This window comes from Triturus cristatus, chromosome 9, assembly GCF_964204655.1.
Source record: "Triturus cristatus chromosome 9, aTriCri1.1, whole genome shotgun sequence".
NCBI lineage: Eukaryota > Metazoa > Chordata > Amphibia > Caudata > Salamandridae > Triturus > Triturus cristatus.
The window spans coordinates 1154135992-1154162357 of NC_140592.1; the positions used below are offsets into that span (position 1 = coordinate 1154135992).

The 26366-nt window shown below is 48.9% G+C and overlaps 1 protein-coding gene across 1 annotated transcript in view; it reads right to left on the bottom strand.

The window, feature by feature from the left end:
* Positions 1-453: 453 nt before the first annotated feature.
* RTF1 (RTF1 homolog, Paf1/RNA polymerase II complex component) overlaps positions 454-26366 on the bottom strand; it is a 360077-nt gene continuing 334164 nt past the window's right edge. The window contains exon 18 of the mRNA XM_085627115.1: positions 454-1288. Coding sequence (XP_085483241.1) covers positions 1182-1288 — 107 coding nt within the window. The 3' untranslated portion in view covers positions 454-1181. The remainder of the gene's footprint in view (positions 1289-26366) is intronic.

The following is a 26366-nucleotide window of genomic DNA, read 5'->3' on the forward strand; positions in this document are numbered from 1 at the left end:
TCAAAACCTCATATCTTGCCAAAGGTGTTTAAAATCGTTGTGCTAGCTTTTATAAAGTAAGGTCCATATTTAGAATACCAATACAGAAAAACTGTGCTCTGATCAGTGGGAACAGCACACTGTATATTTCTTGATCTACAATTTACAGTTGTGTTTCAAAGCTTACCAGCACCTGATGTTAAATTATAAGCACACATTAACCTTCAAGGGATAAAGAGGTAGATCCATCAGCACAACTTGTGAAAAGCAGCAGTAGGTTTGAGCACTGGTGCTACGACTGAAAAGATGACCAAGGAAGTGTGGCTGGCTAAGATAAAACTAGTGCCACACATCACATCAGCTTTACATTCTGTCCGCATTATCTGTTCAAATTATGTTAAAAGCAAGGACTAGGTGTGGAATTGCACATAGGGAAATTTAAAATCACTGCTAAATCCAGGAACTACCCATAAATTAAGAAGAATCCAATTTAATGAGTTTCTTCCTTGCAGCTTCGGATGCCCAAGTATACAGCTGATAATATGAAACGGCCAAAAGAACAATGACAGACTGATACAAATGGTACTGCAGTTAAAAAATAATTAAAACAAAAATAAATTGGAACAAAAACAACCTCCCCTCCCAAACTCCAGAAGAAAATACTCTTCCTTGAAACAACAGTTTCTGGAAAATGTCCATCCACCAAAACGAGAATGAAAAAGTGCAGATGACCTTGTATTGCCTCCATCTAAAGGTCATGTAAGCTTCTCCATGTCATACCTTTAGAAGTATAAAATAATATGTCCACCAAAAGGTGCTGGTGCCATGGCTCTGATCACTAGAGCAATCTGAACTCCAGGTTAACACTGAGCACTTTGAGCAGGAACCAACTACCTGTGTAACGAAGGAGAAAGAATGCAAAAAATAATCTGGGCTGTGATGAAAAATTAGCACATATCTATGTTCATGGGGTCGGTAGTGGGTTGCATGGAGAATAGGGTGGGGGAGGATTTCTATACAGTAAATAGTCACATGGGGTTTATGTTACAAGTGACGGCGAGTTGTGAAGAGTCTCTTTCCAGCTCCACTGCTGCTCCAGCCCAGGGAGGGCAAAGGGAACGATGGGGCAAAGAGGAGGCAGGGCAAAGAGGAGGCAGGACACAGTTGTGCATGCAGGGTCAGAAGCAGCAGACTGGGTTCGCTCAAATCAGTCCTCGTCTTTTCTTGTAGTCTTCTAAGTTCAGTGACCTCCGAGGAGCGCCGTCCTTTGACTGTGGTGCTTTGGAGGATATGGACAGGGATTTGGATTCTAACGAGACAAAAAGAGACATCAAATTTACACATTTGCTAACAATCTATGCTTGAATACTTACAATATGAAAATGTACCATGTTTTTGGAGACCCTACCAGCTTGCCCACTAACACCACCATTAAGAACACAAATAATTTACCTGGAACTAGTTTTGTGCTACAAATACCTTCAATTATCCTGGAAGTGGGACATCCGAGTGAAAGACCAGTACTAATGCGCCCGTTTCTTTTGGTTTGTCACGATAACTAGAAATCAATATGTTAACGGGTGAAGTCTTAAAACAGTGCTGGAAAGAGTTATTTTTTTTTTTATGAGAAAAAGTCTAAGGCAGGGGGTTTATATGTTTAAAAACAACTGTGTTCTTTTAAAAACTTCTTTAAAAAGGGGAGCTGTAAAGTCTTCATTTTAGAAGCTCTGTGGGCGTGAAACATGAAATAGTCTCAAGAAAGGAATATGCTACTTACCAGTATGCATCTGTTCTTGGTATGTAGAGCTGCAGATCTCTACACTGTGCATAGATCGCCATCTGGTGTTGGGCCCGGATGTTGCAGTTGTTTTTCTCTTGGAAAGTCTTTGGAAGTCACGAGGTATGTGACTCCTCCTTTGGATCATATTGCGCATGGGCTTCAGCTCCATCCTCAGATTGTTTTTCGCCAGCGGGGAAATGATGGAGTTTTGTAAGAAAGAGGAAAGATGCTCATGTGTGCTGTATCTAAATAAGATAAAACTGGAACAGATAAAGGTAGCCGGGGAGGCGGGTGGGCGTGTGTAGATCTGCAGCTCTAAATGCCAAGAACAGATGCATACTGGTAAGTAGCATATTCCGTTCGAGGCATGAGCTGCAGATTACACACTGTGCATAGATTATATAGCAGTGCTCGCTCCTAGCGGCGACCACCAGTATCTGTTGCACTTGTTTAAAATAATGTTTTGAGGACAGCCTGGCCCACACTAGCTTGTTGCTTAGTTTGCACATCTACACAATAGTGTTTAGTGAAAGTGTGCGGTGTAGACCATGCAGCTGCTCTGCAGATATCATCTAAGGGGATGTTCCCTAAAAATTCATGGAAGCCCTTATCTTACGTGTAGAGTGGGCTTTAGGGGGAACAGATAGCGTTTGTTTTGCTTTGTGGTAGCAAATCTGTATGCATTTAACAATCCACCTAGCTATCCCAGATTTGGAGATGGGGTTGCCTTTGTGTGGTGGGGAGAAAGACACGAATAGTTGTTTGGTCTTACGAAAAGGTTGTGTTCTCTCAATGTAGTAGAGTAAAGCTCTTTTGGGCGTGTAGAGCTCTTTCTGCAATGGTTTGTGGCTGCGAGAAGAATACGGGCAGTTCCACAGATTGATTGAGGTGAAAGGGAGAAATGACTTTAGGAAGGAATTTTGGATTAGTGCGGAGAACTACCTTATTATGATGCATTTGCAGAAAGGGTTCCTGAATGGTGAGTGCTTGTATCTCACTGACCCTTCTGAGCAAAGTAATCGCTACAAGGAAAGCAGATTTCCATGTTAAAAATTGAAGCTCACATTTATGTAGAGGTTCAAATGGAGGCCCCATTAGTCTTGTGAGAACGATGTTTAGGTTCCACACAGGTGAGAGTGGCACTCTGGGGGGAATTATTCTCTTAAGGCCTTCCATGAAGGCTTTTATGGCAGGTACTCTGAAGAGTGATAGATGCTGTCTATTCTGTAGATGCGCTGCTATGGCAGCAAGGTGTAGTCTAATAGACGTGTAGGCTAGGTTGCATCTTTGTAGGTGTAGTAAGTAGCCTATGATGTGTTGAATAGACACATCTAAGGGATTGACTTTATTGTTGTGACAATAGATCACGAAACGTTTCCACTTGGCTGCGTAGCAAGCTCTAGTGGTAGGTCGTCTAGCTTCTTTAATGACAGGGGGAAGTTTAAGGTAACCAAATTCTAGGATTTCAGGAGCCAGATCGCAAAGTTGAGCTGAGCTGGGTCCGGGTGTCTGATCTCTCCATGGTTCTGGGTTAAGAGGCGTGGATAGAGGTGTAACTTTTGGTGCGGAACTACGGAGAGTTCCAGCAATGTGGTGTACCACGGTTGTCTGGCCCAAGTCGGAGCAACTAGGATGAGAGTTAGGGAATGTTGCTGTAGTTTGCGCACCACTAATGGAATGAGTGGGAGAGGCGGAAAAGCGTACGCAAATCTGCCTGACCAGTTCATCCATATCGCATTGCCTTTGGACAATGGGTGTATATACCTGGCGGCGAAGCTTGGGCATTTGGCGTTTTCGTGGGTGGCGAAGAGGTCTATTTGTGGATGCCCCCACATTTGAAAGAATGGTTGAAGAACTTGTGGATGAAGGTCCCACTCGTGCATCTGTTGTGTTTGACGGCTCAACAGATCTGCAATGGTATTTTGGACTCCTGGGACATGTTGGGCTAGGAGAAAAATGTTTTGAGGTATGGCCCACCTCCATATGCTCTGTGCTAGCTGACAGAGCTGCAGAGAGTGTGTGCCGCCCTGTTTTTGGATGTAGTACATGGCTGTCATGTTGTCTGTGCGGACTAAGACAGCCTTGCCTGAGACGTGTGTTTGAAAGGTTTTTAGGGCTAGGAATATGGCCAGTAACTCCAGATGGTTGATGTGGAGTACCTTTTGTTGAGGTGTCCACCTGCCCTGCATGATGTGATGTAGTAGGTGAGCTCCCCAGCCGGAGAGCGATGCGTCCGCAGTTAGAACTATTTGAGGAACCGGCTCTAGGAACGGTCGCCCTTTGGAAAGGTTTTTGGTGGTCCACCACTGCAGAGAGCGATGGGCACGACCGTCTACCAACACCAGATCCGATAATTGACCCTGAGCCTGGTTCCATTGGCGTGCTAAGCACTCTTGGAGAGGACGCATCTGGAGTCTTGCATGAGGTACTATGAATATGCAAGAGGCCATCATCCCTATATGTTGCATAAACACTCGGGCTGGAAGAAGGTGTTGTGGTTGAAATTTGGTACGAAGAGCCTGTATGCTTGCTATCCTGGCGAGACTGGGGTAGGCTAACGCTCTTGAGGTATTTATGGTGGCACCGAGGTATTGTTGTACGTGGGACGGATGCAGATGGGACTTGGCGTAGTTTACTGTGAAGTCCAGGTCGTGAAGTAGTTGGATAGTGGCGTGAGTGTGTTGTACACACTGGTTGTATGAGCTGGCTTTTATGAGCCAGTCGTCTAGGTATGGGAAGACGTGGATGTGTTGTCTTCTCAGGTGTGCTGCCACTACCGCTAGGCACTTGGTAAACACTTGTGGTGCTGTGGTGACTCCGAATGGGAGTACTTTGAATTGGTAGTGCTGACCGTCCACTACGAATCTGAGAAACTTCCTGTGAGCGTTGTGAACGGGAATGTGGAAATAGGCGTCCTTGAGGTCTATGGTGGCAAGGAAGTCGTTCTGGGAGAGCAGAGGAAGTACCTGCTGGAGTGTGACCATGTGAAAGTGGTCTGAGTGTATGTATTGTCTGAGGTTCAGAATGGGTCTTAGAGAGCCGTCCTTTTTTGGTATGAGAAAATATAGGGAGTAAACTCCCTTGTTTTGTTGGTGGGTAGGAACTGGTTCTATTACAGTTTTTTGTAGGAGGGAGATCACCTCCTGCTTTAAAAGTGACAAATGTTCCTGTGACATTGGGCGTTGTTTGGGTGGAATGGTTGGGGGGGGGGTAGATGTTAGTTCTAGACAGTAGTCTGATTGAATTATCTGTTGCACCCATCTGTCTGAGGTGATGGTAGTCCAGACAGGAAGGAAATTGTGGAGTCTGCCCCCGACTGGAGTGGAATAGTCTGGGGGGAGTGGAGGGAAGTCACTGGGTGGGGGTGGAGGCAGAGCGGGAGGTGTTAGTTTTGCCTCTGCCTTTGTTGTTGTTAACCCCTGTAACTGCCTCTTTGGTAACCCCTAGTGAAGGTGAATTGGGTAGGGGCCTTGTAGGAAGTGGAGGCGCTGTCGGAGGGGTAGCCACTGGCGGTGCTTCTAAAGGAGGATCGGCGAAAAGACCACCTGGGAGCTTGCGACTGCAAGGCTCCCACAGATTTTGCTGTGTCTGTGTCCTTTTTCATTTTTTCGAGGGCTACGTCGACATTAGGGCCAAACAGGTGTTTCTCATCAAAGGGATGGTTGAGGATGGAACTCTGAACCTCAGGTTTGAACCCTGAAATGCGTAGCCAGGCATGCCTACGCAGAAGGACGCTAGTATTTATTGCCCTGGAGGTGTTGTCAGCTGCATCAAGGGCACAATGGATGGAGGGATTAGTGATAGTTTTGCCCTCCTGAATGAGTTTGTTGGCCCTATGTTTATATTTGTTAGGGAAGTGTTGCATTATTGACTCCAGCTCATCATAATGTGCCCTGTCAAATCTGGCTAGGAGAGCTTGGGTATTAGCAATGCGCCATATGTTGGCCGCATGGGACGCTGTCCGCTTGCCAGAGGCGTCCAGGAGTGTAGACTCCTTATCTGGCGGTGGAGCCTCACCTGATGCCTGAGAATTGGCACGTTTCCTCGCATTAGAGACTACCAGGGAGTCTAGTGGTGCGGGGCCTCTAATGTAGGTTGGATCTGTTGGGGTGGCCTTATATTTCTTCTCAATGCGAGGGTTGATAACCCTTACCCTAACCGTGTCTTTAAAGACCTCTGGTGCGTGCTTAATAACCCCCTTAAGTATGGGCAGAACCGAGGTGGACCTCTCTGCAGTGTCAAATGTATCCAAGAGGAAATCCTCCTCCACGGGGTCTGTGTGGAGATCAACCCTGTGGAAGTGGGCAGCCCTATGGAGTAGCTAGTTAAAGCCCATTGTGTGCTCGGGGGGGGGGGGGGTGTCTGGAAGGGTAAAGAACGTCCTGCGGGATGTCTGGGATGTTGTAGTCGTCCCATGGGTCTGGAGAGCCTGTAGGAGTAGGGTCCCCGGTTGGTTGGTTGTCCGCTCCGTCCCCTGTGTCATAGATAATGTCATCATCCTCCTCCTCATCTGGAGATGGTGTGGGAGAATGATGGGGTGGGGGAGGCGGAGGATGAGAAGGAGGAGGTGGTGTAGGAGGAGGAGGTGAAGGAATCCCCAAAGGGGAGGTTGAAAAGTCTCTCCTTTTTGGTGGTAGAGCTGGAGCAGGCTTATCCAGTTGTCTTTTTCTGGTGCTAAGCGTCAAATGCCCAGTCTTTGGATCCTTTACGAGGGTTTTTTGGTAAGGATCGGGTTGAAACAGTTGATCTGTAGGGGACAGATCCTTCGGTGTCGATGGTGTCAGAGCCGTGGGTTTTTTAGGCGTCGATTCGGCACGGTTTCTTTGTTTGGAACCGTGGGGTTTAGAAATGTCTTTTGTCTTCCTCGGTGGGTTTCGGCTTCGAGGGTTGGGAGTAGAGGCTCTTCTGTTTCTTGCTCGGCTCCGAGGATGTTATCGGTGCTGAGGAGCCAGTGCCAGTCTTCGGCGCCGAGTGCTTCGGTGTAGAGCTCGACGCGGACAAGGAAAGGGGCGTTTTCTTTTTCGGGGCCGGTGTGGATGAGAGTTTTTCGGCACCGAGGGTAGGCTGGCTCCAGCCGAAGCTGCCTGAAGGCTTGATGGGCTTCTTAACCGGGCCCGGAAGCGAGGTATGGGAAGCAGTCTTCCGGTGTATACCGAGGACCGAAGCCTTTTTTAATGGCGTGGAGGGGGGTTTGGGGTCGGGGTCGAAGTCTGTACTCACGCCCCTCTGTGCCAGAGTGATGTCCTCGTCGTCAGAGTCGTCGGCTTCGGAGGCGCTGAAGAGGCCGCCTTCGGTGTGCTGCTGTTCCGGAACATCAACGCCTTCTTCGAAGATGTCGTCGGGGATCGGAGTCGACGAGTGAGCCATTGTTCTCCTTGCTCGTCGGTCCCGAATCGTCTTCTTCGATTGCAAGGAGGCGCAAGCTGGACAGTCCCTTGCCTCGTGTTCTGGGGAGAGGCAGAGGTTGCCCACCTCATGTAGATCGGTGTGGGGAAACTTCGACCCACATTGAGGACACTTTTTAAATGGCGTGCTTTCCATCAGCCAGGACAGGAGGCCCAGGTAGGCCCAAAGGCCTTCGTCGACGACCGAAATCGAAGACTTCGATCGTGGAGAGTCGCGTCAAGTGTGGAGAACGCGATCAAGAGAATACCGTCGAACGGGGAAGCATTGCACGCCGAACGGGAAAACTGGAACGGTTCCGAACTGGAGCGCAAAGAACACATCCGAGCACGATGGCGGAAAAAAATAATCTGAGGATGGAGCCGAAGCCCATGCGCAATATGATCCAAAGGAGGAGTCACATACCTCGTGACTTCCAAAGACTTATCAAGAGAAAAACAACTGCAACATCCGGGCCCAACACCAGATGGCAATCTATGCACAGTGTGTAATCTGCAGCTCATATGCCTCGAACGGTAACTTTAAAAGTTGTGCATTTTGTTGTTCTTTTGTGTAGGAATTCAAAGGAATGCTCCAAGTCCACAAAAATAAACTTCGCTTTAAGAGGTGAAGCTAAAAAGAACTGGAAGGCCAAGTTGCTTAACTGTGTTAACCTTTCTAGCACATACTCTATTTGCTCTCTAGATTACTCACTTTTTAAATCTAATTTGAACATCCCCAGGAGCCAGACTGGATCTGGAAATTTTGCAATAGCTCTCCTGCACCAGTAGGTGGCCCTATGCTCCAAGTCAGTTTACGGTACCACCACTGATGTGATGTCACCAAGGCCGGCACACTGATGTCAGTACTTCATCCATTTTTCTGAGCCCTTGGAGGCAGAGATGAGGTTAATATCAATTATACAGTGGGCATGAAGTGGCAATGTTGACCATTCCTCAGAATGGGGAGGTGGCTGGAATCGGTGAGGAATCTGCAGATAGATAAGTGTATCCACCAGAAGGAAAATGTTACCCTTTAAACATCTGTTTCTGGCATGCAGTGCTGTGGATTCACATACTTTGCGTACTCTTGCCCTCTAGTATTGGGCTTGGACATGAGCAAGTTGTTTTCCTTCAAACATGTCTTCGAGTCACGAGGTATAGTAACTCCACCTATTACTGGAAATGCACATGGGCATCAGCTCCATTGTAAAATTGTTATTTTTCCAAACGGAGGGTAAGGATGTAGTTGGCGCAAAAAGATGCAAAAGAAGATGACCATGTGAAGAAAGGAGAAAAGTTATCTGCAACCTCAAAAGGCTTCTGGGGAGGAGGGTGGACACACGTGAATCTATGATGCTACATGCCATGAACAAACAAGTTACTTACCTTTGGTAACGCCTTATCTGGTAGAGAATATCTAGCCACAGATCTTACCTTAGAACTATCTGGAAATTTTTCTGTGAGCAGTACCCCTGCGTGCCGGTAGATGCAGTCGTTCGACTCCACATGGCGGTGTCGCCAATGTCCACGCCGTGACTATATAGGCAAAACTCTAGCGCGCTGATGTAAATTTCCTTTGCACACCAGGAGCAAGAGCCACAAAGAATAGTGACCACTGGTGTGGCCCTGAAAAGGGAAAAGCCCGATCCCAAAAACTTCATTTGTGGGGAGGATAGGTGAGTTGATAAGCAATCTGCGGCTAGACAGAGCCTCTACCAGATAAGGCGTTAACAAATGTAAGTAAACTTGTTCATTACCCTAGAATTCCTTACCTAGAATAGATACACCATCAATGCCATCCCGGAGGGGGTTCTGCGAACAGGATTTAAACCAGAAAGCCCTGAAGGACCAAATGGGCAAAGTCCCCACACAATGGACCTGACTTTTTAGGCAGGAGTGTTTGCTGAACGTGCGCAGAGAGGCCCACGTTGCTTCCTGACAGATATCTAGGACTGGAATTCCATGTGCTAACGCAGTGGTCACAGTATTTGCTCAGGGGGTTGCTTCTTGGCAAACGTGTAGCAGATTTTAATGCAGAGCACAATTCATTGAGTGATGGGCCATTTCTGCATGGCCTTCCCTTTCTTGGCCATGACATACCCCACCAAGAGTTGATCTCCACCCGGAAAGGTTCTGAGCGGTCAAGGTAGGACGTCAACGCTCTTTTTGAGTCCAGCCAGTGGAGTCTCTCATTTTCCTTAGAGGGGTGAGGCGGAGCGTAAAAGGTAGGCAAAGTGATGGACTGGCCTATGTGGAACAGGTGACTACCTGCGGCAAGAAGGATGCTAGAGTCCGAAGGAACAGTTTGTCGGGGCAAAAGAAATGTAGGGAGGCTGAGAGGACAATGCCTGTAGCTCACTGACACCCCAGGCAGATGCAACTGCCACCAGGAAGGCCATCTTGATGGTGAGAAGCCTAAGAGAATGACGGTGCTCAAAGAGGGCGCATATTAAGAAATTAAGAACCAAGTTAAGGTCTCATTGAAGCATAACAAAAGGAGCTGGGGGGAAAGTACTGTAAACCTATTTACAACAGGGAATTTGAAATGAGAAGGCTGATCTGGAATCAGCAGAAAAGTGGAGATGGCAGATAAATAACCTTTCAACGCGCCCAAGGCAGAGCCTTGCTAGGTTGAGGTTAAGAAAAACAAAAGAACCTGGGAAAGAGGGGCAGATAAGGGATCGACCTGTTTCTCGGCACACCATGCTACAAATGTATTCCAACAGCCAGCGTATACCATGTTTGTGGAGAGATGCCGAGCTGCCAAGATAACATCACCAACTTCGGGAGGAAGGAGAAAAGTTGTCAACTGTCACAGCTTAATCTCCAAGCATAGAGGCAGAGAGTTAATAGGTTCGGGTGGAAAACCCTCTCCTGTTGCTGTGATAGAAGATCCTCCCGAAGTGGCAGCCTGATCTGTTTGCCGACAGCCATGTTTAACAGCTTGGGATACCAAACTCTTGAAGCCCAATCCAGAGGCACAAAGATAAATAGGGCCCAGTCGTTCCTGATCTTAAGAAATCTGGGCAGGAATTGTATGAGCGGAAAGTCATGCGAAGGCCTCAGCTCCACTCAAGACGAAAAGTGTCACCTAGCAAAAAGCCACCTTGGAAACTCCAGCACGCAAAACTGCTGACATTTTGCATTCTCTGCAATGGCGAACAGATCTAACAAAGGCTCTCCACACTGTTGAAAGAGACCTTGGGCCATTACCAGATAGAGATGCTATTCTTGATCCGCTAGTCATCTTCGGCTGAGTTCATCCGCCCTTGCGTTCAGAGCCCACCAGGTGTTGAACCACCAGGGATATGCCCGGACATCCAGCCATGTCCAGAGACAAAGGGTCTCTCAACAAAAGGACCAAGACCCAATCCTGCCCTGTACCAATCTAGGCCCCAGGGTGCCAATGAATATTCATGGGTCATTGGTCTGTTAATTAACACTACCAAAGTAGGCTTGGCCCAGACTGTCTTGATTGGTTACATAAGTGACTGGTTAAATGAAAGATAAAGTCTTGAGGATGAAGAGGCTGGTCGGAGGATCTCAGTTAAAATAACAGTTGTTTTCCTCCATCGGAAGAGACAATTCTAGAAGCTCAGCAACTAAATGGTTACTTACCAGTAGGAGTAGTTTTGCAGCTTGAAGAATTTTCTGGATTCACATGCTGTACATCATTCGCCATCTAGTGGTTGGGTACGGAATTGTCTTTGTTTTTTAATTTTTTCTCTTGTTTTGGTCGCTGTCGACCACCATTTGGTGGCGAGTATGTCCCTTGTGTGATGTCAGACGGTATCGTTGAGGTCGACGTACGTGGTGGCCATCTTCAGATTCTTTTTTCTGTTTTTTCTTATGTTTTGTAATCCTTGAGATGGCTTTGAAAAATACTGATGTAAGTCCTTTGCTTCCCCACCTGTTTGTTTTCCTTATAGGGGAGACCGGGTGGGTCGCATGTGAATCCAGAAAATACTTCAAGCTGCAAAACTACTCCTACTGGTAAGTAACCATTTTGTTTTGCAGCGTGAATCCTTTAATGGATTCATATCCTGTGCATCAGATTATGTCGCGGTTTCTCCCGTATTTGGGAGGATTTGGTGAAAGGAAGACCTTGCAAACAGGTGTTGAAGCACCCTCTGTCCAATTTGAGCTTCCTTATTCATTTGTATATCCACACAACAATACTTTGTGAAGGTGTGTGGTGATGCGCATGTTGCTGCTGCGCAAATGGAATCAATGGGTACATTGGCCATAAATGCCAGCGTTGCTCCTTTCTTTCTAGTGGAGTGAGCTGTTGGTCGCATTGTTATTTCCTTTCTTGCATTGGCATAACATAATTGGATAACTTACACTATCCATCTTGCAATAGTTGCTTTTGTGACAGCTGCACCTGTGTTGGTATGTGCGTAAGCAACAAACAATTGCTTTGTTTTCCTGATCTGTTCTGTTTTCCGCAAATACAGTAAAGCCCTCCTTACATCGGGGGCATGGATGCTTCTTTCTGCTTTAGTTTTTGGGCTCTTGAAGAAAACTGGCAGGAGAATGTTTTGATTTAAGTGATACTTAAATACCACTTTTGGTGAAAACTGTGGGTTTGTCTTTAAGATTACTTTATCCTAGTGGATTTGTAAGCAGGGTTCTTGTATAGTTAATGCTTACTCTTCGTAGTGATGTTATAGCAATGAGAAAGGCTGTGAGAGTAATATTTGAGGTCCGCTGTGAGACAGTGCCATCTTTCTTGCATGGACACTCCCTCCACGTCTAAGCCAACCAGTGTTTTAGCTGGTCGCCCCTCCAGGAAGGGCGGAGACTGGGGATTCACGCGCCAGCCAGCCAGCTACTTAAACATATGCTTGGCAGGACGCGCAGCGGGCGCGCCGGCGGTGCGCCAAAGGCAAGCCCGTCTGTGCCCGTCCGCACCAAGGACGAGACAAAGACGGGACGCTCGGTCTTACCTAGCAGGAGAACTTATCAGGCGATGGTCTTAAAGAGCCTAAATTCGATTTCTCCCTGCCAACATCTTATACCCCCTGACGTCACTCATGGAGCTTGCTCTTGTTGTAGGTGCCAGTCAGTCCTCCCGTTCGTTCCTATAACCGGAATTTCTAATCAAAACATACATTTCAGGTCTGGCAATGTTAAGCACGGGGGTCTACTTAGGGGAGGTCTCATCAATGCAAGATCCATGGGCAAACACAGTCAAGACATCGGAGACCTCATATTAGACTCTCAATTAGATATCCTATTTGTGACATAGACCTGGCTTAAGGACTGGAGTAGACCGGATATTGCAGACGCAGTTCCACCAGGCTTTCTCATACACAGGAAGGACCGATCGGTTGGTAGGGGTGGCGGGTTGGCCATCATTTTACGTGACTCACTTATCTGTTCCTTTTTTGAATTGGATGCGATGGTAGAAGCTGAAAGTCTTGGTTTCTGTCTCTCTCTGAATGCCACCTCATGCTTTTCAGGTGCCCTTATTTACCGGCCTCCTGGTCAAAACACTAAATTTATCAATTCACGTAATGACTCCTTAAGTCACCTTACGCTCAAATATGCTAATTTTACGCTCTTAGGTGACTTTAATCTTCATTTAGAGGATAACTCTGAATCTGGAGTAGATAATTTTTTTCAAATTTTAGAATTATTTTCGTTACAGCAAATAGTGATTGGCCCTACCCATCGGGCAGGTCATACTCTTGATGGGGTCTGTTCAAATTTATCTTGGCTTACCGTAGACACCCCCTCCCCCTTAATCTGGTCTGATCACTCCTTCATTTCCCTTAAAATCACAATGCCTCCGAAGACACAGATAATAAAACTTTTTAACGAACCACGGCAGGGGCCTTTATGGGCACAGATTGCTAAAAATCCCAAACTATTGATGGTGGCCAAACATCTTACTCCTACTCTGACAGGCAAAACTGAGACAGATTCTTGCCTTTTTCAGTCCTGGTTTACAAACATAGGCAAGGCTCTCACGCCCTCGGATATAAAGAGTAAACCACTATAACCTAAAAATCTAAATACTCCCTGGTTTACGCCCCAGTTGGCTCAAGCACGATTGCATTGCAGACAACTGGAGTGACAGTGGAGAAAGGGATATATGGAGAAACAAGAAAACATGTTTAGGGAAGGTAGAAAAGCGTACTTTTCCCAGGTCCAACTGGCAAAAAAGGCTTTTTTTACAAGAAAAATCAATACAGCCAAAGACAATCAGAAATTGATTTTCAAATTGTGAAGTCCTTTACCACACCGATGGCGGAACAAAGGGAGCTGCCTGCTTCTCAGTCGCTATGTGATCAGATCGCCCTGTTTTTCGAGGAAAAAATCCTTAAAATCCAAAAAGATTTTCCTTGCCCCAACCTCATCCCTGACCCTCCTCTGACGAATAGCCTAGCCTCCATCGCCACATTTCAACCTGTCTCGCTGGATATGACTCTTTTGGCCTTGGAAAAATGCAAATCAGGGTCTCCATCTGATGCCTGCCCTCCATCAGTCCTTCACAAATTGTCAGAGGTAGTAAATCCCATGATCAACCAGATTGTTAATTCATCGCTTAGTACTGGTATTGTCCCAGCTGACTGGAAGTTGCCACTGGTCAAACCACTAAAAAAAAAACCAACACATTGACTCGGCAGTGCTCTCCAATCTTCGTCCCATCTCGCTCCTACCAATTCTGGGCAAAATTACGGAAACCTTTGTCTTAAAGGAGCTTACAAAATTTTTTGAAGAGCAAAATATTCTTCATCCATGCCAAGCTGGATTTAGGCCCAAACACTCCACTGAGTCAGCCCTCATTGCAGTTTCCGACTCCTTGAAAATGATTGCAGATAGAGGCAGGAAGGGGGTTCTGATTCTGCTGGATTTGTCAGCTGCATTCGATACGATCTCCCATGACATTCTACTGAGGCGTCTCGAATGCAGCGGCATCTCAGGTATGGTGTTGAGGTGGATTAAATCCTTCCTGACCTCACGGAGACAGGCTGTCTCTCTGGGCCCTTTCCTCTCTTCTGAACGACCTATCACTGCAGGAGTCCCTCAGGGATCTTCCCTAAGTCCATTACTCTTCAATGTTTATATGGCCCCCCCCAAATCGCCCTGATTAATTCCTTCGGGATTGAGGTGCTGTCGTACGCAGACGACACCCAATTGATTATTTCTTTGGAGAACGACTCTACGCAGGCTGAAATGAACTTCAAACTTTGTCTGACTGAGGTTCTTCAATGGATGTCGACTAATCATTTGAAGTGTAACACTGACAAAACAGATTCTCCCTATAGGGACGGATACTTCCTTCAATCCATCTAAGTGGTGGCCCAATGGTGCAGCCCCACCTCCTGAGGTTGTGAAGGTTGTCAGGAACCTAGGAGTCCAATTTGACAACTCCCTCTCTTTTCTACCCCATACTAAGGCGATTGCAGGAATGTGTTTTGGTTTAATCAAAACCCTAAAAAAATTCTTCAGGTTTCTTCCTCTATCTGCAAGAAAGTCTGTGGCAGTGGCCCTGATACTCTCTCGTATTGACTACTGTAATGGGTTACTGGCTGGAGTCAATAAGTCAGTCTTAAAGAAGCTCCAGGTAGTTCAACATGCCACAGCTCGTCTGGTACTTCCCAGAAAGTCCTCAGCTTCGGCTGCCTTGAATAAACTCCATTGGCTCCCGGTACCTAAAAGAATCCTCTTTAAGATTCTTCTTGTCACATTTAGGGCAAAGATAAGGGTTGGTCCCAAGTTTTTGTCTGCACGCTTTCTGCCATACACCACTGCTAGGCCACTCAGATCCTCTTCGGCAAATCTTCTTCAACTGCCCAACTTCAGATACAAACTAAAGGGCGAAAGAACTCTAGCCTTTTTGGGGGCCAGAGCATGGAATAAGCTGCCAGCCCAGATTAAACTCTGCAACACTGAACTATCTTTCAGGAAAGACCTTAAAACCTGGATCTACGGCATTTCGGATGATTGTATTCTTGCTCTGATCTAATCTCCCTTAGCAAGCCTACATTAGGTTTCTTCTTACCACTGTACGACGTCAGCGCCAAGATACTCCTCACGGAGTGATAGTTGCGCTTTATAAATACAATCCCAATTAAATGGTATGACCCCACTTTTTGCTGAATTGCTGAATGTACTTTGACTGAGTATGCCCTGGGCTCCTGCCAATCAGGTACCCAGGGCCTATGTTCCTTCCCTAAAACTGTGCTGAAACCTAAACCCAAATTGGCAAACTCTGGCCACATGTCAGCACCTGGTAAATGGTACACTAGGTACCCAGGGCCTTGTGACCAGAGAAGGCCCCTAAGCGCTGCAGCACTTATTGTGCCACCCTTAGAGGCCCTGTACCCTGACACACACCCACTGCCCTTGCAGGCGGAGTGTCTCGGTACAGAACAAAACAGAGTAGACATGCCACACATCCCTGTGTGCCATGCCCACAACACACACTGCCCTGGCATACATCAGCCACCCCTATAGCTGGGTGCCCTATGCCAGTGGTGTGGGTACAGGAGCATGGGCCCTGTGCCCCTACAGTATCCAGGTCCATTCCTGGGCATTGTAAGTGCAGTGCTCCCATTTAAGAGTATACGGTGCTGAGAGATCGTCAACACGAACTCCACAGCACCATGATGGCTCCACTGAAGACTGAGAAGTTTGGTATCAAACTTCTCAGCACATTAAACCCGCACTGATGCCAGTGTGGGATTTAATCTACAATGCACGACAGAGGGCATCTTAGAGATGCCCCCTGAACCTAACCTACAATCCATGTCTTGTCTGAGGGGCTGCCTAGGCTGCCACAGAGCAGACATGTTGCTGGACTCCAGGGCCTGCAACAATGCACATCCTGGGCGAGGTGCTAGGTCTCCTCCCCCAGGATGGGCAGGGGAAGCTTCAAAGGCATGCCACCTTTGTGAGCTTCTCAAGGCCACTTGCTGTACTCAGCAACTGGCCCCTACCGGTTCTGACCGCCACTCTGACGGTAAGACTGGCCGGAAACTCCAAGGAAGGACAGGGGGTGTGCCAGCCTCTGCCAACCCCACCCCATAGGTGGGGGAGGCGAGGTGAAGCACATCTCCGGGCTCTTGCCATCTTGAAGATGGGAAGCCCTGCCTAATCAGGACAAGGACACTGCCCCTCTCCCACAGGAGAGTGGCAGCATAGGGGGTTACCCACCCCAGGACAGGGACCCATTGGTCCCTGCCCCTTACCTACCTGTAACGCCCCTAAATTTAGTATTTAGGGGCACCCTGAACCTTCCTTCCGGAGATCTAGATTCCGAAACAGCAAAGAAGATCAAGAGACAAAAAGACCTGCTGTGCAGCTGCTCACAAGAGGAAGACACCAACTGCTTTGGCTCCAGCCCTACCGGCCTGTCAACCCTCGAACCTGCTCCTGCTAAATCCCGGCATCTCCAGTCGCCAGCAACCTCACAAACCCCAGAGGACCTGGCTACCTTGTGAGTCTGAGCTACTGGGACTCCCACGAGCAGTGGTACTGCTCAAAGCAAGTAACTGAACCCTGGCATCAGCCAGGAACCACGAACCCTGCACACTGCACCCGCCAAGCCTGGCCTGTGCTGGAGTGGACAAAGACCCCGAGGACGTCCCCCCGACGACTGTAACCCCGAATCCAGCACCCAAGGACCCACCTCGACCCTCCTGACGACGCCTGCAGCCTCAGAACCAGGGACCCCTCCAACCACGACCAGCCAAGGGTAAGATTTCCTGACACCAAAAGGCACCCTGTGCCCAACTGCTGGGTGCTTACCTATTCTCCAACTACCCAACTTACCTCTCGAAGTGGTGGTCACACCTGAAGAATCTTCGTCCCCGAGCTTGCAGCCTTTGTTCGTTTTTGAGCTTCTCCATTGCAATCTATTGAGCACCCGACGGCTCAAAAGCACCTTGCACCCAGCCGCCCGAGTGCCCCTGGCAGTGCAATCTCTACTCTACTTCCCCATTTGCCCTGAGCAAGTGACCAGGAGCCCAGCTCCCACAGCCGCGTGGCCTGCTAGCCAGCAGCCACCAACCAAGGGCCCCCTGCCTCCCATAGGATAACACTGGGACTAACTCACTCTGCACCTGGCTGCCCCTGTGCCGCTGAGGGTGTAACAACTGTACTGACCTGACCCTTGGAGACCCCTGAGTCCATGCCCAGAACATTAACTCTGCCAGTTGAGTACTTACCCAAAAGCTGAAAACTCTCTTTTCTTTCATAGGGTAACATTGACTGGTTTCACTTGGAAATTCTTCTAAGTGTGGAGTTTCTAAACTTTAAAATATTCACCTAAAATCAACTGAGTAACGAAAACGAAAATGCTCACCTGCTATCAGGAGAGATCCCAGTTCTGGGTCTTGGTGCCCAGCACTGACCCTGAAAAGTAATTACAACCATACTTACCGCTAACCCAATTTTCTTCCATAGGAAACCATTGACTGTTTTTCTGTGAAATTTCTTCTAACTGCAAATATTCTTTAAAAATCGCACCAACTGTGAAAACGTAATTACCTGTTTTAGATAGATGTCCCAGTGCTGAACCTAGGAGTCCAGCACTGGATTACAAAAGTAACGAGAAAATACTTTACCTGCAACTTTAATTTCCTTCCATAGGATAACATTGCCTGGTTTTTGCTGAAAAAGTTTCCAAGTGTCGATTTTGCAAACTTACAAATATTCGTTAAAAATCACCTGTATAACCAAAACACATTGTTTCAACTGTTTACAGGCGATGCCCCAGTGCTGGATCCAGGATCCAACACTGAGTTAGAAAAAGTAACAATACCCCCACTTACCTGCTAAGTGAAATTCCTCCCATAGGAGAACATTGGTGATTTTATGAGAAAAAGTTTCTAAGTGTCAACTTTTAAAATACCAAAATATTGCTTAAAAATCAATACTGTAACCAAAACGCTTTTACTCAACTGTTAACAGGAAATGTCCCGGGACTGAATCCAGGATCCAGTCCTGTTGTTAGAAAAGTAATGCACAAGTTACTACTTGTGTAACGATGTATATCTGTAAGAGAAATTAGTCAGTGATAGATTCCTTACCTTAGAATATTCCCCAGGCGTCAGTCCGGATCCGGAAAGTTTTCTGCTTAGCCGTACCCCTGCGCGCCAGTCACTGGCGTCGTGCACGCCGGGACGACGTCACGGAGGCTACTTAGGTGCCACCCATGCTCGCTGATGTCAGTTCTGTACACAACTTTCCGCGCCGAAACGCAGTCATGCGAGAAACTGACCTTTGGTGCATAAAACTAGGGCCCTAAAAAGGGATGACCATAACCCTAGTAATCAGTTCGCAGAATGGGGAGGATGGGTGGGGAGGTAAGGAATCCATCACTAAGTAATATCTCTTACAGATATATCGTTACACAAGTAGTAACTTGTGCATCTGAAAGAGACACGTTAGTGATAGATTCCTTACCTTAGAATAGATACCCCAGCAATACAAACCCCGGTGGTGGGTCTGCGAACAAGATTAGACCAGAAAGTCACGGAGCACAGAACAGCCAAAGAAGCAGTCTCTCCGGACCGGACTGTCAAGGCAGTAGTGCTTGGTAAACGTGTGCAGTGAGGCCCACGTAGCTGCCTGACAAATATCCTGCAAGGGGACACCGCGTCCCAAGGCAGTAGTGGCTGTAGTTGCCCTGGTCGAATGGGCACGCAGACCCACAGGATGCTCCTTCTTGGCCACGGAGTAACATGCTTTGTTGCACAGAACGACACCTGGAGATGGTCAGTTTGTGCACCGCCCAACCTCTTTTGGCGCCCACGTAGCCAACAAAGAGCTGATCATCCACCCAGAACTGTTGTGTACGCTGCAGATAAAATGCACGCGCGCGTTTAGGGTTCAGACGGTGGAGCCGCTCCTCTTCCCGTGAAGAATGCGGAGGCAGAAAAAAGGTGGGCAAAGTGATGGTCTTCCCCATGTGGAAGGGTGTGACAACCTTTGGCAAGAAAGATGGACGTGTCCTCAGAACCACCTTGTCCGGATGAATAGAATGGAAAGGAGGTTTGGAAGAAAGAGCCTGGAGCTCACTCACTCTCCTAGCAGAGGTGATAGCTACCAGGAAAGCTGTCTTGAGAGTAAGACGACGTAAGGGACAGTTATGAAAGGGCTAAAAGGGAGCGCACATCAGAAAAGTCAAGACAAGATTCAAGTCCCACTGAGGCATTATGAAGGGAACAGGTGGGAACGTATGCGTAACAACCGGGGACTTAAAAAGAGAAGGCTGATCAGGAAGCCATAGGAAGGCAGAGATAGCCGAAAGATAACCTTTAAGAGTGACCAGAGCAGAGCCCTGCTGGGCCAAAGTAAGATGGAACAGGAGAACCTCAGAAAGAGGGGCACAAAGGAGATCCACAGTCTTAGCTGTGCACCATGCCACAAATCTGTTCCACCGACAGGCGTACACAGTTTTAGTGGAGGGACGCCTGGCTGCCAAGATGACATCACAGACTTCAGGAGGAAGATCGAAAGGTGTTAACTGTGGCCGCTCAATCTCCAAGCATGGAGGTGGAGGCTGGACAGGTTCGGGTGGAGGACCGTCCCCTGCTGCTGCGACAGAAGATCCTCCCGAAGAGGCAGACGGAGCGGGGGATCGATGCTCATAGTGAGTAGCACCGGATACCATACACTTCGAGCCCAGTCCGGAGCCACAAGAATAACTTGGGCCCAGTCGCGCCTGATCTTCTTCAGCACTCTGGGCAGAAGTGGTATAGGTGGACAGGCGTACAACAGACCGCAGCTCCACTCGAGACGAAAAGCGTCTCCGAGCGAGTGCCGCCTTGGAAATTCCAACGCGCAGAACTGATGACATTGCGCGTTCTCTTCGGTGGCGAATAGATCTAACCAAGGCTCTCCCCATCACAGAAAGAGACCTTGTGCTACGTTCAAGTTCAGACACCACTCGTGATCCACCATGCACCGGCGGCTGAATTCGTCCGCCCTGGTGTTCAGAGAACCTGCCAGGTGTTGAACCACCAAGGTAATGCCTTGATGTCCCAGCCACGCCCAGAGGCACAGAGCCTGACAAAGGATCCACGACCCCACCCGCCCTGTTTTTTGCAATACCACATGGCGGTGGTGTTGTCCGTGAACACCTGCACTACACTTCCACGGACAGAGGGAAGGAATGCCTTCAGTGCAAGCCGGATCGCCCGTAGCTCCAGAAAGTTGATATGGAGCCGGGACTCCGACGGAGACCAGAGGCCTCTGATCTCCGGCTCTCCCATGTGGCCTCCCCAGCCCAAGAGGGACGCATCCATCACTACCGTGTGCTCCGGTTGGGGAAGGGAGAGGGATCTGTTATTGACCCAATCGCGATTCGTAAGCCACCACTGCAATTGCCGTGCAGTGCCCTCCGAAAGCTGGACATGATTGGACAGGTTGCCCTGATGCTGCGCCCACTGGAACTTCAGGTCCCACTGCAGAGCCCGCATATGCCATCTGGCATGCGGCACCAGCAGGATGCAGGAGGCCATCAGGCCCAGAGGCCGGAGGGACATCCTGACAAACCCAGGATAGAGGCTGAAAGAGCGGAACCATAGCCTGAATATCCCGAAACCCGAAACAGCGTATAATCCAGAACCGCTCCGATGAAAGGGAGCTTCTGAGAAGGACTCGGGTGCGACTTCGGCACATTGACGGAGAACCCCAGCAGATGCAGGAGGTCAGCCGTAGTCTGGAGGTGGGAGACAACTGCCTGGGGCGAAGCCGCCTTCAACAGCCAGTCCTCGAGGTAGGGGAAGACTGACACCCCTGACCTGCGCAGATGAGCTGCGACCACCGCCATCACCTTCGTGAACACCCGAGGGGCGCTGGACAGGCCGAAGGGGAGCATGGCAAACTGAAAATGCTCCTGGCCTCCCGTGAACCGCAGGTAACGCCGGTGGGCTGGAAGGACGGGAATGTGAAAATAAGCATCTTGCAAGTCTAACGCTACCATCCAGTCTCCAGGGTCCAGGGCAGACAGGACCTGAGCTAGAGTCAGCATCTTGAACTTCTCCTTCCGGAGGAAGCAATTGACGTCCCGGAGGTCCAAGATGGGGCGCAGGCCCCCCTTGTCCTTCTTGGGGACCAGGAAGTAGTGGGAATAGCAACCACTCCCTACTTCCTTATTGGGAACGTACTCGATGGCCCCCTTGGCCAGGAGGGCTGTGACTTCCTGACGGAGAAGAGCCAAATGATCCCCCGACATGCCGTGGCACAGAGGCGGCATGGCTGGAGGGGAGGACAGAAAGGGGAGTGAGTAACCTTGGCAGATTATCTGCAGCACCCACTTGTCCAACGTAATCTCGCACCAGTGGTGGAGGTGGAGGTCAACCCTGCCACCCACTGGTGTGGGGTGCCCCCTGAAGCTCGGATTAGAAAGGTTTCGAGGCGGAAGCAGCGGGGTGGACGTGGACTGCCCCGCACGCTGGTTACCAGACCCGCCCCAGCAGAACCCACGTCCGCGGCCTCGCTGAGGCTGGTTCTGCAGAGGCTTGCTGGAAGAGCGCGCCTGGGTAGCCCTGCCCTGACCACGAAAGGAACAAAACCCCGTCGTGGCAGGAGTTTGAGGAAAGACCCAAAGACTTGCCATGGCATGAGAGTCTTTAAAGCACTCCAGGGCATTGTCAGCCTTATCACCACAGAGGCGGGAGCCCTCGAAGGGCATGGACATCAGGTGAGAAGCCAGTGTAACGCAACTAGGCGTGGCGCCGCAACGCCACCGTCGTGTAAATCGCCCTGCCCAACGAATCAGCGGTGTCCAAACCACACCTGATGGCAAACTTCGCCGCATCCTTGCCCTCCGCAATTGCTTGGGAAAGGACAGACTGGACCTCCTCAGGGTACTGAGGCAGAACCTCCGCCACCGAATCCCACACTGTGTGGGAGTAACGGCCCAATAAGCAGGCGGTATTAACCAATCTCAACCCCAAACTGGCTGAGGAGAACAACCTCTTGCCATATTGGTCCAGCCGCTTAGAGTCCTTGTCTGGCGGAGCCGAGGGAAAGGAGCTCTGCGATGTCGAGGCCTGAATGACCAGGCTCTCAGGTGTGGGGTGAGTGGTCAAGAAGGCTGGGTCACCAGGCACCGGGCGATGACGCCTAGCGACGTTCTTATCCACTGGCGCCCCCGAGGCCGGCCGCAACCAAGTACCCAAGAGAACTTCGGTAAGGGCCTAATTGAAAGGGAGCAGCAGCTCCGACGACGTAGACGCCGTCTGGAGCACCTCCGTAAGGAGGTTGGTTTTAAGGGCCACCGTAGGGAGGTCGAGGTGGAGAGTCTCCGCGGCTCGACGCAGCACCATAGTGTAGGAAGCGCCCTCCTCCATAGTAGACGGAGGCGAGGCAAACCCCGGGTCAGAAGACACATCAAGTTCACCCGTATCTTGAAGGTCATCCACCCAATCCTGCTCGGAGTCACACTGCTGCGCAAGGGGGTCCTCATCTGGCTCCAGGGTAGAAGGAGGCGGTCGCGGCGGCAGGACCAGACCCAGAGAGGGGGCCAGTGGCGCCGGCCGGGGCCGAACCGGAGCCCCATCCCAATGAGGATACCAGGTCGGAACGAAATGATCCGAGAACCGAGGCAGGGGCGGGATAAACGGCACCCAGTGCGGCGCTGGGGCCGGAGCCAAGGGCAGCGCCGGGGCCGGAGCCAGTGGCTTTGCACCTTGTGGTGCCGGAGCCGCGGGCGCTGGATCCAGTGGCTCCGGGGCTGGCGCCGGAGGCGGTGCCGCCGGGTCAACAGGATCTGGACACGGGGCCGCGGGACCCGCAGGCGCACCGGCAGGAGCCCGAGGCCTAAACAGGCAGCCCAAGGCAGCAAGAAACACTTGCCGCTGTTCGGGAGTCGCCGACGGACCCGGGTAGAGCAGGTAGGCTGCGGGACTCCCAGGCTCCAGAGGAGCCGCAGGGGCGGAGCCCCTGTCCCCCACGTCTGCCTCCTGGGACTGACGGGGGGGAAGTCGGAGAGCGAACACGCTTCTTCGACTTCTTCTTATGGCGTTGCTTACCGGAATCTGAAGGTGAAGACTTCGAGTCCGAGGAGCGACGGCTGCGGTCCCGCGAACGGTCTCTAGACCCGGAGCGGTGGCGAGAGGAGTGCCGGACCTCCAGCAACTTCCTCAAAGTAACTAATTGCATTTAAATAGAAACTCCCATTGAGCTCGATGTATTATTGTGTTTGAAATTGGGTTGCCTATTGCAACAACTGTGTCTATTGCAATTCAAAAGCCTAATGCATATTGAAAGTATTGAAATAAAGCCTCTCATTCAGAGAAAGTAGATTTTGAAATCTATTGTTGGTTCTAATATAAAACAACCATATATTTTATACAAAACCATTGGCCTAGAGTTCAGTTCTTGAGTGTGTGAGACCATTTGCTGACTGAGTGTGTGCAACAAATGCTTTACACTGTCCTCTGATACTGCCTTACTGCTCGACCAAGCTACCACTTTAGAAAGTAAGGTTATATCTAACTTTAGCCTCTGCCAAACCTCTGGGGACTGTGGACTCTGTGCACACTGTACCTATTTGGGAACAGTATATACAGAGCAACTTTCCTACATCCGCTGCATGCATGGGCTCAAAGGGTTTTGTCATCAGTAGAGAAAGTACTGTATTTAAGCTCCATGTTGGTACAGGAGCAACTCTTGCTGCAGCTATTCTTTGTGCTCCTTCTAAGAACCTTTTGATGACTGGTCTTGTAAAAAAGCTTTTGCATGATTTTCCCCTTGTGTATGCCACTATAGCAGCAAGGTGCACTTTAGGGTTGGAAAAGTTGATGTTGCTGTCCAAGAGGTAAGTAAGATATGTAATAACCTTTTCTTGTGTATTGATAGAATTAGTGTTGTTGTTAGTGATGCACCATGTGGTATATCGCTTCCATTTTGCTCCAGTAGCATTTTCTTGTTGACCGTTTTCCTGCTCCTTTTAGAATTTTCATGGTTCTGAGCGGTACATTGAGATGCCCAAATTCGATGTATTAAGGCGCCAGGCTGCTAGTTGTAGCACTGCTGGTTCCATGTGAAAACGTTTGCCCTGTTGCATTGTCAGCAGGTCTTTTTCTGCTTTGATCCGGACCATTTCTCCTTTGGATAGTTCTAGGAGAGTTGAGTACCATGTTCGCCTTGGCCAATGAGGAGCAATGAGAATCATTTGTTCCTTGTTACTTTGCTTTTTGTAGCACTCTTTGCATCAGGGGTATTGGTGGAAAGGCATAAACAAATGTCTGTGACCAATTGGGTGAAAGCGCATTTCCCTTTGACAGGTGGTGTGGAAACCTCGAGGCAAAGCTGTGGCATTTCTTGTTCTGCATTGTTGCAAACAAGTCCAACACTTGGGTTCCCCAGATTTTGAATAGATACTGTACTGTTGTCTGTTTCAACTCCCATTCGTAGTAGCAGTTGTTTTGTCTGCTCAGTTGGTCTGCTGTAATGTTGTCTACCACTGGTAGATGTGTTGTCTGTAGATTGATTTTTTGGGGTATCACCCAATGCCGGATTTCCTGTGCAAGTTTGCTCAGGGGAAAGGACCTTGTTCCACCCTGTTTGTTCAGGTAAAACATAGTAGTTGTATTGTCTGTCTGTATTAAGACTGTTTTCCCCTGAATAGGTTTCTGGAATGCTTTGAGTGTCAGAAAAACTGTTTATCTCCAAAAAATTGATATGTTTTGTGGAGTCCTGTTCACTCCACTGACCATGAACTTTTAGCTGGTTGAAATATATACCCCACCCGTTGAGGGATGCATCTGTGGTGACTGTCACAGATGGAGTTGGGTCCCGGAAAGGTCTCCCCTGTGCTATGTTGTTGGATGCCCCTCATTGTATCTCTGCTTGCACCCTTTGTGTAATAACCACTGGACACTCCCAACTCCCTGGGGCTTGTGACCAGCTGTTGTTACGCGATTCTTGAAACAGACGCATGTGTAGGCGAGCGTGAGGGATGAGTTGGATACATGATGCCATCATGCCCGTTAGTTTGATTACTTTCCTCACTGCCGGAGACTGACCCCTCTGGTAGAGGGCTGTTTCGTGATGGATAGCTTGTATTCTGGCTAGTGTGGAATAAGCCTTGGTGTTTGCTGTGCTCAGTCTAGCTCCCAGGAAGGTTTTTTCTCTTTCTGGTGTTGTAGAAGATTTCTTGTGGTTTATTGAGAAACCTAGGATTTGTAGCATTTGAATTGTTTTTTTTAACATGATTGTTACCCGTTCGCTTTGTGCGACCCCTTATTAGCCAGTCATCTAAGTAGGGGTAACCGTGGATTTTCTCTTCTCAGGTGTGCCGCCACTGCGGCTCGACACTTTGAGAACACCCGTGGAGCAGTTTCAATGCCTAACGGGAGTACCTTGAATTGGTAGTGTGTTCCGTTGTGTAGGAATCTCAGGTACTTTCTGTGCCTTATGTTCACAGGGATATGTAAGTAGGTGTTCTTGAGATCTATTGTTGCCAAGTAATCTCCCTTTTGAATCTGCAGGATTATTTCTTGATGGGTACACATTTTGAAGTGTTGTGTTAGTATGAACTAGTTTATGAATCTTAAGTCCATAATTGGCCTTAGAGTCTGGTCCTGTTTGGGTACTAGGAAGTAAGGAGAGTAGTTTCCTTTGTACCACTCTTGTGTTGGTAATCCACTGTGACTCAGCCCCCTTTTCACCTTATTGGCCAACCATCTCCACTCTCTTGCTTTATTTCTCTGGAGGGTGTCCGGTGGATGTTGGGACATTCACCCTATTTTCTGACATGGCCACAATGATGGAATCCTCCACTGCATTGCCATTGATCCAGACAGGCTATTCTGAGGACTGTTTATATTTCTTCATACTCCGTGTTACCACCTTGCAAGATGCTGGCTCTCTAAAGGCTTTCCTCCCTTGATCTAATGCTTGGCAGCATGGAGAGGCATGGGTTTTTGCTCTGGGATGGTAGTGTCTCTAGGAGGAAACAAGCTTGTGTCCTCTCTTTCTCCAACTGTACCCCGTACTTCTCTACCACCCTCTTCCCTACAGTGTTATACATTGTGAAGTTTTACAACAAACAAATGATGGACGGAATGCTGACAATGCAGACATTCTCCCCCAGTCAAGAGATCTGGGTTAAATCCATCGTTCTTTTGCCCACTACACCACCCCAGTTTAGACATCACCATATGCAAATCAGTCTTGACCCTGTGCCTCATGGGAACAGTCCAGCCCGAACTGCCAAGCCATGTCTTCCCTGGACAGGAATCAAGCATCCT